This window comes from Neolamprologus brichardi, chromosome 5, assembly GCF_056152115.1.
Source record: "Neolamprologus brichardi isolate AB-2024 chromosome 5, ASM5615211v1, whole genome shotgun sequence".
Lineage (NCBI taxonomy): Eukaryota > Metazoa > Chordata > Actinopteri > Cichliformes > Cichlidae > Neolamprologus > Neolamprologus brichardi.
In genome coordinates, this window is record NC_142108.1 from 23,198,775 (window position 1) to 23,214,413 (window position 15,639).

Consider the following 15,639-nt stretch of genomic DNA (forward strand, 5'->3'; position numbering starts at 1 on the left):
ATCTAGTCCCTGTTTGTGGATATTGGCTGTGTTTTATAATTTATCAGAAATAAGCATCACAATATGGACTTTAAAGGCGGGAATTTAAAAATTGGTAGGTTTAATATCCTTAATTCTTTTGACAGTTAAAAACGGTTAGTTCCTACTTGCCAAATTGACTGATCACCTAGGAAGAGAGAGAAAATGATCTAGTGAAGTGAAGTCCCTCAAACATGAAGAATGTCTCTGAAAGCTTTAGCGTAATTATTTCATACATCAAAATTAGAGGCTGTGAAGACAGAGACGACATCACATTCAACATTTTGGTCCCTTTATTTCATGTTAACCACATTTCAAACAACTAAACAACCAATGGTAATGGCATCACCAGATCTAAACAGCACTTTGCTAGACAAATAATCATCAGAATAATAATTATACAAAAGAAATGTACAAATTCAAGACAAAAATAATCTAAAAGAACGTTAAAAAATATATAATACATATGAAGGGCCATGATTCAAGTCAATAAAATAAAGCATCAGTGAACAAAAGGATCAAGATATCCAGCATTCACATTGTCTTCAATACAGCACTCTCACTATTTTGATAGGTCCATTAACGAGCCTGACTGGACTCCAGCGAAAAATAAGAATAAAAATAAATCAACGCAAGCACAGATCGAATAGTTTGCTACAACATTTAACTACAAGTATGTCAGCTCTTGCCATAAGCACTGAAATGTTTCCTAACAAAAGAAAAGTTCATCAGAAGCTGAACTTTATATGAAATCATTCTAAAAAATCTAATGCATCTAAAAATGTTCGTACTTTCTCGCATGGGAAAAAAGTAAATCAGGTAATTGGCGACAATTATGTATTTTTAATGCATTGGGATTTAAGATAATTCACTTCAGTAGTCTGATTTTTTGAGTGTTTGAAAATTAAGCCATCAGTCTGGTCCTTTTTATTAGAATGACAGTGTTTTAGAGAGAGGTAACAACAGATCTGAAAATAGTATCACCTTTAGATTCAACACATTTCAGAGGCTGTTCATATAAATACAGGTGGTGTATCTATAACATGAGATTCTGGTTTAGTCTTTTGGGATAAGGGGAAAATGGGATAGCATAGAAGAGTCTGACCAGATGAGTAGGAGATAATGAGAAGCTGAGGTCAATGCCATGCATAATTCTCATTAATTCCCATACTCCCACACGTTCTTTAAGGTGCAGAGGCATCTAAACTATTAGCCATGTTAACTGCCTTTCAACGTGGGGTCAAACACTAACTGAAATCATTTCCTGTTAGTGATTTTCTCAAATGTATTTTTAATATCTGTATATTTCAGCGGGCTTGACGTAAAACATTTGTTAATTATAACAGAAATGTAAATGTGGCCTGTCTCTTTGTTTTGTGATGTTCTTTTTAAATCATAGGTTATAGGGGAAACATGGGCCCAATCCCTTAGCTTGGATATTTATTATAGATAGAATTATACATAGAATTACTGAACTGTTTACCAGTCTGCTCTAAGTATCAAGGATTCTTAATTCCTTTCTTAATCTCAGCAGGTTTAACTCATTTCTTATCATTTGAATGATTATTTTTTAGATCCAAATAGTGGCCCAATATCAATGACTACTCGCAACACTGTTAAAATCAAATCATCAACACTAAAGTAGATTAATTTGTCTGTAAGCCACACTCAGTTATTGAACAATTTCACATTAAAGCAAATTGCTATAAAATGACCAAACACTGATTTCAGTTAAGAATTTACCCCAGGCTGTTCAATGTCAGTCTAAATGTTCCAAAATGGACAAACGTGCAAAAGTGCAAGTTATAGTTTATGTAGTTTTTAGAAGGGAACATTTTTTACTTCTTTTGGGGGAATTTGGGGATTCATTTTCAATAAATTATAGTAGTGCTGTTATCATATTAGAGACAAAGTATTATCTGGTTGTTTCATATTCTGTACCAAAAGTGTCACAATAAATAAATAATAAAAAAGTCAAATTTTATAAAAGTTATTCTGAATGCGGCGGCATTAGCTTAATGTGCAATATGCGAACAATATGTCGGCTTTTTTGACATTTCTGCAGAGACGGTCTGTGGTATGGTAACACAGTGACATTAACTTAGCTTTTTAGAGTTATAGTGTTTTGAAATCACATTAATTTGTAATGTACCAGTTGCTGATGTTTGCCTGTTTGTTTGTTTGTTTGATTGTGGTTGTCTTATCCTATTTACAGCAAGGGTGGATGCACACAATAAGATTTTAATTTTGTCTTTTTTAAAGCCTTCCAAAAGCATTTATGAAACCACCACTGTCCCAGTGAAAAAAAAAAAAAACTAGAACAGAGACATGACTTGACCTTAAATCTAAGGCAGGTTTCTTTTTTTTCCTTTTTTTCTACTGTTATTTTTTTTCACACTGTCCCTGACTCCACTTATTGTAGGTTATTTTTTTTTTCTTGTGTTTTTCTGACATTTGAACTCAGTGAAAGTAAAACTATAAAAAAGATACAACCATGCTAACATATTTTCTTTTCAGGCCAATTACAGAATTACGAGTATAATTAAAACAAACTTTTAAATTGGTAAAAGGGAATCAGCATGTAATTTGAAGAAAGAAAAAGTTAACTAAGCCGATTGAGTCATGGTCAAAAAAACGTACATTTCCGTTCCCTTTGAGAGTTACCAAAAAAAATCTTCCAGTGGGCATCCAGCCTTCAGAGGGAGACAACATTCAAGGCGTAGAATATATCTAAAAAGGAAATACTGTACAATAGTCACATCACAGCCCAGCAGAGAGGACAGAGAAATAGAGGAGTAAAAGTGGTGCGTCTTTTAAACATTTGTTTTTTGTTTGTTTACCATATTTTTTTTCTTTGTACAAGCATATAAAGTCCCCAGTCTTGCTGAAGCAAACAGACATTAAAATCACCAGTGTGCATGTTTGTTGCCTTTTCCCTCTTCTGTACAGGTTTGTTGTGTGTGTTGTTGCAGGCACGCATATAGATAAAGACTTCCTCAAATATGCAAGCATGCCCTCTCTTCACACACAGCCACGTGCATATGCACTCAAATACAAACACACACACGTGCGCGCACACACCCACACACAGGCACGCTCAGTCAGTCGGATTCAGGTCAACACAAAGCAGTATTGCCCTCCGTGTTTCCCAGTGTTGCGTTGAGAATGACAGGCATCGATAAATGGCCGATTGGGAATAGAGATGTTTAGCCCAAACCCAATCAGAAGGAGTTGAGCGCTTCCAGAGCCACTTCATAGCAGAATTTATACTGTTCCTGTGTAGAAATAAAACAACAAGCAAAGCTAAGTCAGAAAATTCTTGAAATTTTATAAATGTATAAATGTATAGCTGCACTCTCAGCTTGGCTTTAAACTTCAAACATGTATAATAAAACCAAACTCTACGCTCATAACTATTTACTAAATATTGACTTATTCATATAAAAAAAATGTACTGGAGCACTGTAATAAAAAACAAAAAATGAAATTTCGTGACATATAATTCACAACATAATATGCAACCGACGATGACGAGTATAGAACACAGTAACACAATTTCCATATATTTACCAATGAAAATGAGTCATAATTCATGAACTGAGAATCATAACATTATCAGCATAGCAGGTAATATTGGCCTCAGCCAGACAGCAAAGGATTGGATTGGCTGGCCTGCAGTATGTGGGTGAACTAATCCAATGCCACATCTTTATGAACAATTCTGTCATCATTCTCTAGCTGTGATGATGCGTGATGACAACTTTCAAATGTCCAGATGGTTTCATGGTTTGGGATGTTTGGCAAAGAATTAAGAACAATGAAACACTTTTAATCTTTGTTTGGGAATCGATGGGGTAATTGGGCAATAAAAAAAGAAAGAAATCATAAAAACATTGCAAATTTCATAGCTCTAAACAAGACTTCTGTACAACTAAAGAAATGTTTTTTTCTTCCTGCTCAAGTTGACCGACTGGTTCATTCTTCTCATACATTATATATGTTTTGGGTAATCACATGATTGGAGGAGCTAGATCATGTGGGTGCCATAGGCAACTCTCTGACATATCTCTGAATATTATGCCACTCCAGAACACTATGACAATGGTATCACCTCAAAGACATCTCAGTTTTACTTTTTTCTCCTTTAGGAATTTAAAGCCAGTTTTTAAAAAGTTTAGGGTCACCAGCACTTTTTACCCACATCTTTGCTTTATGGTGACAAAAACAAAACAAAACAAATAAAACCCCAAAAAACATATTCAATCACAATTAAATCTTCACTTATACCACTAAAGGACTAAAGCTTTGGCAAATACTGAACATTGCCTGTTATAATCCATTTACCTTGCATCTGTGAGCAGGTGTGCTTTAGTTCATGGGTGTGAGTAACAAATTGAGAAATTCTTTACAAAGGAGATGAGAAAAGCACTGAAACAGCTGTGACCTGTCTGTATGTGAATACAAATTTTTGGTAGTGTGGGAATACTTGCATGTTTGCTACCACAGAGACAAAAACAGAGTAAAGCTTTGATTCTATATTAATTTATGTAAATCTGTTCATACTATTTACTCACTGCTACCTTTTAATAACCTGTGTTTTTACCTTAGTTGAATTCCACTCTAAACTAAAAATGACAAGAAACTACCTTTTGATCCAATATCATAAAAGCAAAACATTTCAGTGGCACCATCACCCCATAAAATATACAAAAAAATATGTATGTATTGTGATTTCTTACCATAGTCTCCACCATGTTGGTCTTGTTGTTCCTCAGGGTTTTAACAGTGTGGAAAACATCTACAATATTCTGCTGCTGGATCATCTCATTGATGCTGCAGATGGCACAGAAAGTTCCAGAACGTCCACCACCAGTTCTGTAAAGGAGGAGGAACAAAGGAGTAGGACCAAGAAATGAGGAAAGAAAGGGAGACAGAGGCTCTTCAGTATTAAACATCATCACCATTTTGGAAACATAGCTGGAGGGCAAGAAAATCATAGTGAGGTCAAAAAGAAAGCAGGATGGAATGAGATGAAGGAAAGATACAGGTGTAGAGAGAATATTAGAAAAGTTTTGTGGGGTTTTTAGATGAATCTGTCTATTCTCCTAACTGCTTATCCAACCAAGTTGCAGGACAGCAATTGGATAATGTCCTGCAATTGTATGGGCCCTAAACACTAGTTGGAAATTTAATAAAGCTTATAAAACAGGCTATAGAGGTTAAATTAGTTTGCTTGTTGTGATGTATTTAACGAATGGTTTGTGTTTAGTACCCTGTAACATTTTAAGGGGATACAAGGAAAAATTATTAGGTTTGGTGTTATATGGTGTTATATTCCTTCTTGTAGCCTGTATAGATGACAGAATGTGGAAAAAAATTTACAAAGCTAAACAATGTTTTAATTAGCTCTCAAAAAAACAAGTCACTGCAGAGAGTAAATAGGATCCTGAAAGCCAAGTTGGAGATATTAGATGTCATTTTTAATGCTAAAGAAACAAGTATGACAATGCGAGTTGAGAAAAAAGGCTTTAAGGGACAGAGAGTGACAGCAAGTGACAGAGCGAGAATTCAGTACAAAGAAACCTGCCACTGTATGCAGAAAGAGGCCTACTAATGGATTTTAGAAATTTGAATAAATGTGTTTGACTTAAATCAAAATAATAATAAAAGCCTTTATGAACATTTTATACAGATGACAAAGTGCCATCTGTATAAAGTGATCCAGCAACACAAACATATTTATGTATACTATATATATATTGTGTGTTTACTGGCTATATGCCCCAATCAGCAGTCAGTGCTCTGCCAGTGAAAAGTCAGACCACCCACCATGAAAACAGCTCCAGACTTTCCCATCTCACTTGGTTCCAGCTGAATTCCTTCAGTATTGAGACTGAATAAAACATTTAGGTACTGCGAGGTGGAGTGACAGCCATCAGAAAAATCATCCACTGTCTACCTATTCTGCATTAGGAATGCCAAGGCTGCTACAGCTTGCAGTCTACTCGGAATACCTTTGCTAGTGATAGTGACTGAATTTTTTATAGAAAGTCTATAATCTAAGCTTTTTGGAAGCGCTTCAGAAGGTTAAAAATAAATATGGAAAGTTTTTGTTGCTGTCTCAGAACCACTTATACAATAATATCAGACTGCAAGCTTGCAATTCTTGCTTTTCATACATACACCCATTGGTTTGAATTTCATTAGTTATTAGGTAACTAAAAATTTAAAAGCAAAAGTATTGCTCATGCACTTCTTGATTTCATGTTAGATTAAAATTTCAAACAGTTGCTTCAGTGTCAGAAACTAATTTCTAGGGTAATGGTAAAAAAAATTAAAGCAAATACATTTTACATCAGTCCTGTCAAATACATCTTAGGGCTAAAATACATGAACATTATGAAGTACTGAACAACAACCAGAAAATGAAACTTTTCAGACTTGTCAGGACTCAAGTAGCAGTAACAGTCAAGGAAAGTGAGTAACCTTTACATCTTCATAGAAACATACCAGATATGAAAAGTGGTTCATCTCTGACTTCAAACAAAATTAAAAATTCAATTTAAAAGCCACTTCAACTGCAGTCACCTTATGTTGTGTTAGCTAGACTACAGGAGCCTTGTGTGAATATGGCCGATTTAAAAGGAATATTTGCTGTAATTTGTTACTAGACCCATGCTGGTGTTCGGATCAGTAAATGAATAAAACACTATTATGGCTCATCCCTCTTGGTTAATATGACACTGCACTAAATTTAATATGATAGATGAGAAGAGGGGTGTCATAATAATAATGATGATGATAATAATAATAATAATAATAATAATAATAATAATAATAATAATAATAATAGTATTGACTATAACTGTGATGGTCCAACTCCCTAAGGTGATAAGCCATCATCAGTGATGACCCTAACCACAACTGAACACTGTATATATTGTTTTTTACCTTTATGCTTTGTGTGAACAACTAAAGTGTGTTGCTTAAATCCATGAAGTGCTACAGAGAAAATTACATTTTATTTATGTAATTAACACGTTTTGAACTCTTAAAGAAATATAACAAAAGGAAAGACACCCAGCTGAACTAAAATGATCCAGCAAACAAAAACTGCTGTGAGCCGCCACCCTTATGTCGCCTTTGGGATTTTGGAGGCTTGACCTGACTTTTAAAAAATAATTGGAAAAAAAGCACTATGCTGCTAAAAAAATGAAAAATAGATATTTGCAAAATTCTGCCTAAATATGTATTTTACCTGGTTAATGTGTGTGGCGGGGCGTGGTCTGCGGCACCGCTGCAGGGGAGGCGTCGCACCTGAGCGGGACCCGACAGCACAGACGCCTTTACGTCTGTGCTGTCTGTGCTGTTGTGTTGGTGTGTGTCGGGCTGTGGGCTGCAAGGCTGCAGCCGGCTGTATGCGTACAGCAACCGTGTGTGAAAAGTGGTCAATAAAGAGATGCTGAAAAGCGTGTTCATGCGGACATCATCGGGTCTGCCGTGGTATGTTTACAGTGGGACTTCTGCTCCTGGGCCTCTGCGCGCGGCGTCTGGGGATCGGGGCTGTGCGAGGTCACTTTCATCTTTGCGCGGGACTGTGAGCTGTCATCTGTGAGGCGTGAGCGGTGTTTGTTTTTAACATAGTTCACAGTGGAGAATGGCTGCTGACATAATGTGGATCCGAAGATCCATAATTGGCCTACCTGGGGTTGAAAGTCTCGATAAATGCACGGTGTTTCGGCGGGTACACCGGTTTCCGCGAGTGTGACGCTTATTTTGAGAGATGAAAAAATAATAGAATATAATTTTATTTTTATATTTAACCCTAACCCCAAGACCACAATAATCTTCCAATTTAGAACTACAAGTTAAAAAAGACCTAACATAAATAAAATACACTTCAGCTAAATACTTCTAATTTATTTTCCCAAACCATGCGGAGCTGCACTATAAGGACTAAAGAGCCGCATTCGGCTCCGGAGCCGCAGGTTGCCGACCCCTGTCCTAGGCAATTAGAAAATTTTACTTTTGTTTTAATTGAATTGCCCAAAGTCTGGCCAATCAGGGGGCAAGGAAAATACTCATTTTGACTAACAAACATCAACAAGCATTCATTTTTCCTATAGATGTTCTAATTTTTCATTTTTCCAAACTATAAGTTTGAAATTGTAGCGTCACTCTTTGGCAACAGGCAAACTACATCTTCATAAAGTTTAAAACAAACTGAATTGATGAAAATATTAGGAAGAAAGTGACCTAGCTGTGCATCCAGTTTCTCTGAAGCGATGGGTTACTATAGTGGGTGGGTTAGCACTTCTTTTAAAGGTATTTAAAAATGGTTGATATTTGCTTGTTCGCCTTTGTGTATGGTATGTGATTTGAGCTTTGAAAAAATCATTTTAATATACTGGAGTTCAATTTCAAATTGTTTGGATGCCATCCCCTGTTTATCAGTTACTTTTAGTGTTTACTTCATCCACAGTTTCAGGTGAAATATTTAAAGCGGCCAAAACCAAAATCCAAAACATTACAACTAAATCTACTGCGAAAAGGATCTGACAGTCAGTGGTTGGTGGTTAAGTGGTTTGTAGGAGATACATTCCTATGTGATTTAAATGAATTGTGACATACTTGAAACCACATTAGTCTAGATATGAACTGCAGCATGCTGAATATAACTAATTTGTTAGAAAGAGGCACCTTATCTTTATTACTTCGCTTTATCTAAAAAATATATCTATATAACTCGAGATAAATACAGCAAACGCAGATTGCTGAATTAAGTGTGCTACTCCTCACTATTTTTCTAAAAGTTCCTCCCAGTGTGACTTGTTGAAAGTAAGACATGTGCTCAGTATTAAAGACGCATCAAATTCCAACCTTCAGGACAAGTGAAGAGCAGAAAAATAATCAATTTTCACCATCTACTGATGGAACCATCATGTTTCTACTTATCGCTAGTATTACTGAGTCTGTGAAATCAATAGCTGGGGTTGATTAGCCAGTGTAGCTGTCTTCAGCCAGAAGCAGAGACAGCTTACATCTCTGTCACTCACATTTACTGGATTTGAGCATAACTAAAGAATTTAGCCCCCAAATGGTCTTGCTATCTTAATTTATCTGCTAGTGTTTTAATTTCACAGAAATTAAACGGATTTCAGATTTAAATAGGATGTGTTTTAAAATACCAGTTTGAACATTTAATTTATAGTGATTGACAGAGTTTACTCAAATTAATATCATATCTATATCTATAGGTGACAGGTTTATTTGAAATGAAGGTCAAAGCATGTGATTACTAACATATATGACACCAGTTATTAAACTTTTATTCTCCATATAAGGGCTAATAGCTGAATTGCACATTGTTCTCTAGCAGTGTAGACTGTTACAAGCTTCAGCCTTAAACCATTTAGGCTTTCAGGCAGATAAAACATGACATTCATAGCCATGTACTGAGAGCTTTACAAAGTATTTGACAGTGACAGATTATTTTACAATGGACATTTATTTTTAAATGTTCAAAAATAACTTACAATCTGTAAATTTAGTTCAGAACTAGGATATGAATGTTATTCTTTTTTACGTCTGCCTCTTTTTATGTTACGTGAAGAAAGAAAAGGCTAATAAGCAAAAAACTGTTAAAAAAAAACCCCAAAACCCCCCAAATCAATACCTTATTGGTCCAATGAGCTGTTACACAGAGAGCTGATTGGATGAGCACCACAGATATGCAGTGTTTGGACTGTGTGTACACACGTTACTGTTAGCAGTTCTCTCTTCTATAGATTTTACAGCTTCTGTTTCCTTCCCTCATTATCAGCTTCATTTGCTCTGCTCAAATAGGGTGAATTCGTATCGAGCTGAGCTATGTTTTTATACTTCTACACCAACACACATTCATCTATGTAGTATAATAAACATTGTGTAGTGTTGTTTAAAATATATTTGGTAAAAACAGAAGTAGTAGTAGCACCGTACCAAACACTGAATAAACCTGGACATCTGAACGTAGCATGCACAAGCAGGCGTGTGGGCGATCCATAATGCATCAGCACAGCCAAACATAACAATAGAGATGAATGATGACCTCTTTAAAACTTGACACATTCCAGGCTTTTTAAGCCATGAGCCTCATTTATATTTAACGAAAATAATTCATAACAAGTCTCACAGCATTTATGAACCGACATTTCAGACGTTTTGACATCTATAGTGAAAGTATATGGCTTTCAAGCACAAGGTTAATGCTGAGTCTGAGGCATGTGTATATTTGACAGATAAGTGGAACAACATAAAGCATGAAATGGTACTCAACATGTACAAAAACTACAAAAAGTGTGTTTTTGTGTGTGAATACCTGTCTTAAAAGTGTGTATGTGTTCTTTTATAGAAGTGCACAGCTTACTTTATAATCATCTTCCCTCTCTGTCTGTCACAAACATACACTCTAAAGGAAGATTTGTCTTGCCATTTATGTTGAACTGTTATCTCACTGAGCAGTGACTGTTCCAGTCTACTATTTCATCACGTTTTCTATTATTTGTGTCTGCATGTGTCTGTGTGACTATACTTACAGGCAGTGTACCACAGTCCTCCCGTCTCCTCCGTCATATTGTTCCTGCCACTTAGCCAATCTCCTGACCAACTGCAGGATGGAGCGCTTGGAGAGAGGTGTGTCCCTGTAGGCTGGCCAGCCAATAAACTGGAAGTGCTGCACCAGGCGGTAACCATCTTGTGGCTAAGAAGAGAAATGTGAAGATTAGGGTTTTGATCACTGCTGACATAGCTGTTATCACAACAATCAACATCACGCTGTAATTCCATGGAACCATTTCAATTTCATGCACAGCGATATAGCTAAAGCTACCGTTTTTCAGAATTAAGACCAAAGTTGACCAATGAAACCCACTGGCTCACTTTAGAAAATATATCTGCATCTAACAGGTCTGTTTGTGCTTAAATGATATGGAAAGTTGGATGAAAAGCTGGTCAACTATAACAAATACAGAGTTGGTTTTTCAGTTGTGGTCTTATTTGGTAATATTATCCATCCATTCATTTTCTTAGCCACTTTTTTGGTTACAGACTATGAGGAAGCTAAAGCCTATCCCACTGGGCAAAGGGCAAAAAGCAGCATACCCTGCACAGCTTGCTAGTCATAATACCAATACAGAGAGATGGACACAAAATGAGTCGTTGGATCCAAACCCAGGACCTTCTTCCAGTGAGACACTGCCATCATCATGCCACCCAAGTAAGTATTTTGTTAAACTGATACATAAAACACATTTTGTATGTAATCAGGCTTTTGTGCTCCAATTAGTTTCTGGTTTTGAACAAATGTATTTTCAAAAGAAATAGGCTTGGATTCAACAAATACCTTAGCTTGTTATGTTTAATTCAATTTCATGGCAGACATGGCATATTTTCAGTCGTCTAGCCCAAGGCAAGTGGCATGCACCAAGTAAAATACCAAAACCCACCATCACTGTCAGACTGATTTACTGATGTTTGTCACAAATGCATATGCACATTGACATTTACACACAAACCAAACAAATTCAGCAGTATCATTTTTTATACCACTTTTCCTTCCTTGTCTTTTCAGTACACCTGCCATGTACTTTCTCCCCGTCCATCTCTCCTTTACTCTACGTCCATATTTCTCTAAATTACCCAGTCTCTTATACCAATTAACACTAATCTAAAATATTTTCTGTACCCTGCATTTATGTGTCTTCATTCTACTTTTCTGTTCCCCCTATTTCTTTGTATTGTCACGTATTTCTTGCAAACATTTTCTCCCTTCCACTTTTTCACTGTTCTCTGCTCATTTGATGGCTAAGCGATTGGCGATAGAGACTCGGCTAGGCTGGAGCTGCTCTCGCAGTGTGAGATGTGCTGTTATGGCAATGATATGAGCCATTTCACACTAGACCGCTGATGTGTTTGAGAGAAAGAGAGAGAGAATATAGATAGCAGGGTAGCGGGGAGTTCTCCAAGTGCTATACATAGGAACATGCAGATGATAAGGCACCACTAGAGTTGAGCGGTCATGGATGAGTTAGAAAATGAGATGAAAAGAGGGTAACAAGAAGAGGCAGGAAGATAGGAAGGAAAAGAAAAGGGAACAGAGGTGCATAGAGGTTGGAGAAGACAAGAAAAGGAAGAGGAGGATAAAAAGGTAGAGTTAAAAAAAACAATTGTCATTATTGTACCACATTCAACATCACTATCATTTTTTCTATGTAGTCACCAAACCAGGACTCAGGTAGCCTTGCTGCAAAAGAGAAGCCATAAATTGGTTTTCCAACATATCCTTTTGCCAACTGCCTACTGCGTAGTAAAGGTCGCATGCAATGAAAAAATGCCTTTGCTGTATTGTTATGGTGTGTTCCACGGTATACTGTTTCACTATCTATTGCTTTTATCTGAACTTTAAACACATTTTGTATTCCTAGTAAGTGTCAGGAAAGTAGTGCTTCATTTGTCAAACAACAGAGTCCCTTGAAATCCACAACACATATTTTATTAAGAAGAGGCCTTAAAACACAAAGGCGCTCCATGACTTTGAATTTAGCAATGCACCACAAAATCTAGCCATGAACTTGTAATTTGAAAACTGTCGAGGGGGGGAAGAAAAGACAAAAAAAGAGAAATTATCAAAGTGTGTTCCAGGACACCGACTAAAGACAAACTGAAGCTGTTTAGATGTTCTACATGCAAAACATCTAATCTTATCATTTTTTTCAACTTAACTATAAAATAAAAGAAGTACTGTATTAAATATGTAAACGTTTAGTACCCTAGCCATGTTGCAGATCCTGAAGATTCGGTTGATGATATCCTCGTCGATGTCTGCAGATATGAACTCCACTTGAATAGGGCCGTAGCAACATGAATTTTTTTCTGGCCAGTACTGCATACATAACTTTAGATAACAAACACAAAGGTTGGAAGAAAAAGACAAAATGCAGAAAATAAGAATGGGTTGGAGAAAATGAAGTCCACCAGTTAGAACAAGTACATTCACATGACATTTCTTTCCAGTAAGTGGGACAGGTTTTACTTCTTGGCCAGATCCATGAGCTAAGAATCCTTGCTATAGCCCATGTTACAAATCAGTTACAAATGGCAATAAATAGAAATAAATGGGAGAGACAAGTAATAGAGTAAATATGATACATTCATCAGGCTATCTGATAGTACAGTCAGTTTCAGGTGCTGATGTCTAGTGTCTTTTTGTTAGTTAGACAAAAATAAGTACAGAACATGTTTGTAGATTTGTGTGTGTGTGTACCTGTACCTGTGCTGCATCCATTTCATTGAGCATTACAATGGAGGAGCAGTTGTAGTCAAACACCAACCTCCAGAAGTCACCCATGGTGTTGGGCAAAGGATGCTGAGTAACTATGAAGGCCGCTGGCTGTTTGTGGCTCTAGAATGGTGAAACGAATAACAATCAAAAAGCACAATACAAACTATGATAAGCTTACACATACATAATCAGACATTTAAACAAAAACTTACATCCATTAATGCTGCATTAATGTAATTGGAGCTCTCTCCATCCACAGAAATCAGAAAAGGAAGGCATCGGTCTGCTGGTAGAACATCCATACTGCGGTTCTTGTCGTGGTTTCTGGGTAGCAAACCCACACTGCAGTCCTCTGGACGAACTCTAGGGGTCACTATGTTTAGAGTCTGATGGGCAGAAAAGCAATGATTTGAACCTTCAACCTAACTTGAACCCACACATTCACATTATCAGCTAGGGTGTTGTTCAAATGCACGTGTGGCGAGTGTTCCCAAAAATGACAAAAGACAAACGGGTGTGAATGTGCGTGCTCACCTGGAACTCATCTTTGATCTGGCTGGAGTTGGTCTGTGGGTCCAACCTGCTGATGTTGTAGTAAATGGCTCTGAACTCACACACTGGTATGGCTGTGTTTCCACACAGACAAGCTTCCAAGATGGCATCGTGAACAAACACATACTGCTCCTGCACCAAAGCAAAATGAGTTTTGGAGTCAAAATTTCTTTCACTGAAATACAAAACTCTGGCTTATGCAAGCAAACAGTGCTGAACCTGCCTGTAGCCCTTGGAATGGACCAAGGACCAGCCTCACAGTAGCTGTAAGCAATGACAGCTCTGGAATAGATGATGCAGTCGGGCAAAGCTGCATTAAGTCTTTTCAAGCTGACAACAAACTCAAACATTCCAGTGTGAACACAACTTTTGTTTGCTTTATGTATAAACATTATTTGCATGCTTGTGCTTTTGTGGGAGCCTGAAAGTGATTTAAAAGGGCACAGTGCTTTGCTAGTGGTGCCTCTGTGGTCTGGCTCAAGTATGTTCTTTGTCTTCCAAATCACTAGCTTGCGCTAAATGCATCAGCTACCATGAGCTACAGCAGCCACCGCGCATGCTAATTCACCTCTATCTCTCTTTCTGTCCCCCTATCGGAGCATTTTTATCTGGGGTTGGCTCCGTTTTTATTTCTCTGTTGCTCGTTTCCTCTCACACTTGTGTGTCTGCTGCCTCTCGCTTTTTCAATTTGCTTCTCGCTTTATCTCTCGGTCTCTCTCTGTTGAATGTTAATTGTTGCCCTTGGAGCAGAGAAGAGGCTTTAAAAGCATCACTGAAATGACCTCTCCTGGCCATTACCTATGCCAGTGACATGCACAGACACATTTGCGCGCAAAAACACATGTATACACACATGCACGTCACATACTCACTGAAACATTTACGCACACTCTTCTTTCCCCTGTGCCTTTTAAAAGATTAATTGCTTTGTGTTGTGTGGAGCAGGATTATAATAGCATCAAGCAGCTTCAACACTGACACAAATTGCTCCCACACATATTCAAAAGACAGGGCAGGATGCATTTAACTTGGTATCAAGAGGCATAAAAACACACGTGAATGTGCACAGGCAGACACACATACACAAAACTAGCTTTTATACCACTGCTGTCATTTGAAAACACTCAATGTGATGCCCTAGGTAACTTTTCTGAACCTGGCACTTCTAAAACCCATTCAAAAGTCAATTTCATACTCTGAGCTTGAGCTGTCAGTCTGAAAATGAGGCTGTTTTTCTTTATTCCTGGAAAAGTTGACTTTTTGGATATGCAAGGTTTTCATCAGTAACACAAATGGAATGCAGAGGCGGAACGGATTAGGTCGGCTTAAGGTAGCTTTAGAAAAGAAATGAACGCTGCTGTTCCAAAATGGAATACCCAACATTTGAAAATGCAGACTCTTTAAAACGTTTGATAGCACTAAATTAGAACAAATTACGACACCATGTAAAGGATAGTAACCCAAGTACTCAGCTAGCAAAGACAGAACGTTTTAGGAAACATCATCCGTATTTTGGGAATACTGAACAGTGCTGATTTATGCTTGGCCACTTCAAATCTTAACTTGTTGTATAGTTGTGACTACACCAGTACCAGACAATATACCAAATCTCTCCCGTGTCATCTGTTATAGAAATAATAAATTAATACAATCCATTTGACTGGGGTTTCACATCTCACCTCTGATATTCCTTACCAGCTACTGCATACACATATTGACACAAAACTCTCCTAAAATTGTCTATGTCT

The 15,639-nt window shown here is 37.2% G+C and overlaps 1 protein-coding gene across 11 annotated transcripts in view; it reads right to left on the reverse strand.

Annotated features, from left to right (window-relative positions):
- Positions 1-1,639: 1,639 nt before the first annotated feature.
- ptprt (protein tyrosine phosphatase receptor type T) overlaps positions 1,640-15,639 on the reverse strand; it is a 307,462-nt gene continuing 293,462 nt past the window's right edge. For all 11 annotated transcript variants that reach the window (XM_006783003.2, XM_006783002.3, XM_006783004.2 and 8 more), the window contains 7 exons: positions 13,874-14,023; positions 13,552-13,725; positions 13,328-13,459; positions 12,827-12,952; positions 10,596-10,759; positions 4,758-4,893; positions 1,640-3,293 (listed from right to left, as the gene is read on the reverse strand). In XM_006783003.2, coding sequence (XP_006783066.1) covers positions 3,240-3,293; positions 4,758-4,893; positions 10,596-10,759; positions 12,827-12,952; positions 13,328-13,459; positions 13,552-13,725; positions 13,874-14,023 — 936 coding nt within the window. In that variant the 3' untranslated portion in view covers positions 1,640-3,239. The remainder of the gene's footprint in view (positions 3,294-4,757; positions 4,894-10,595; positions 10,760-12,826; positions 12,953-13,327; positions 13,460-13,551; positions 13,726-13,873; positions 14,024-15,639) is intronic.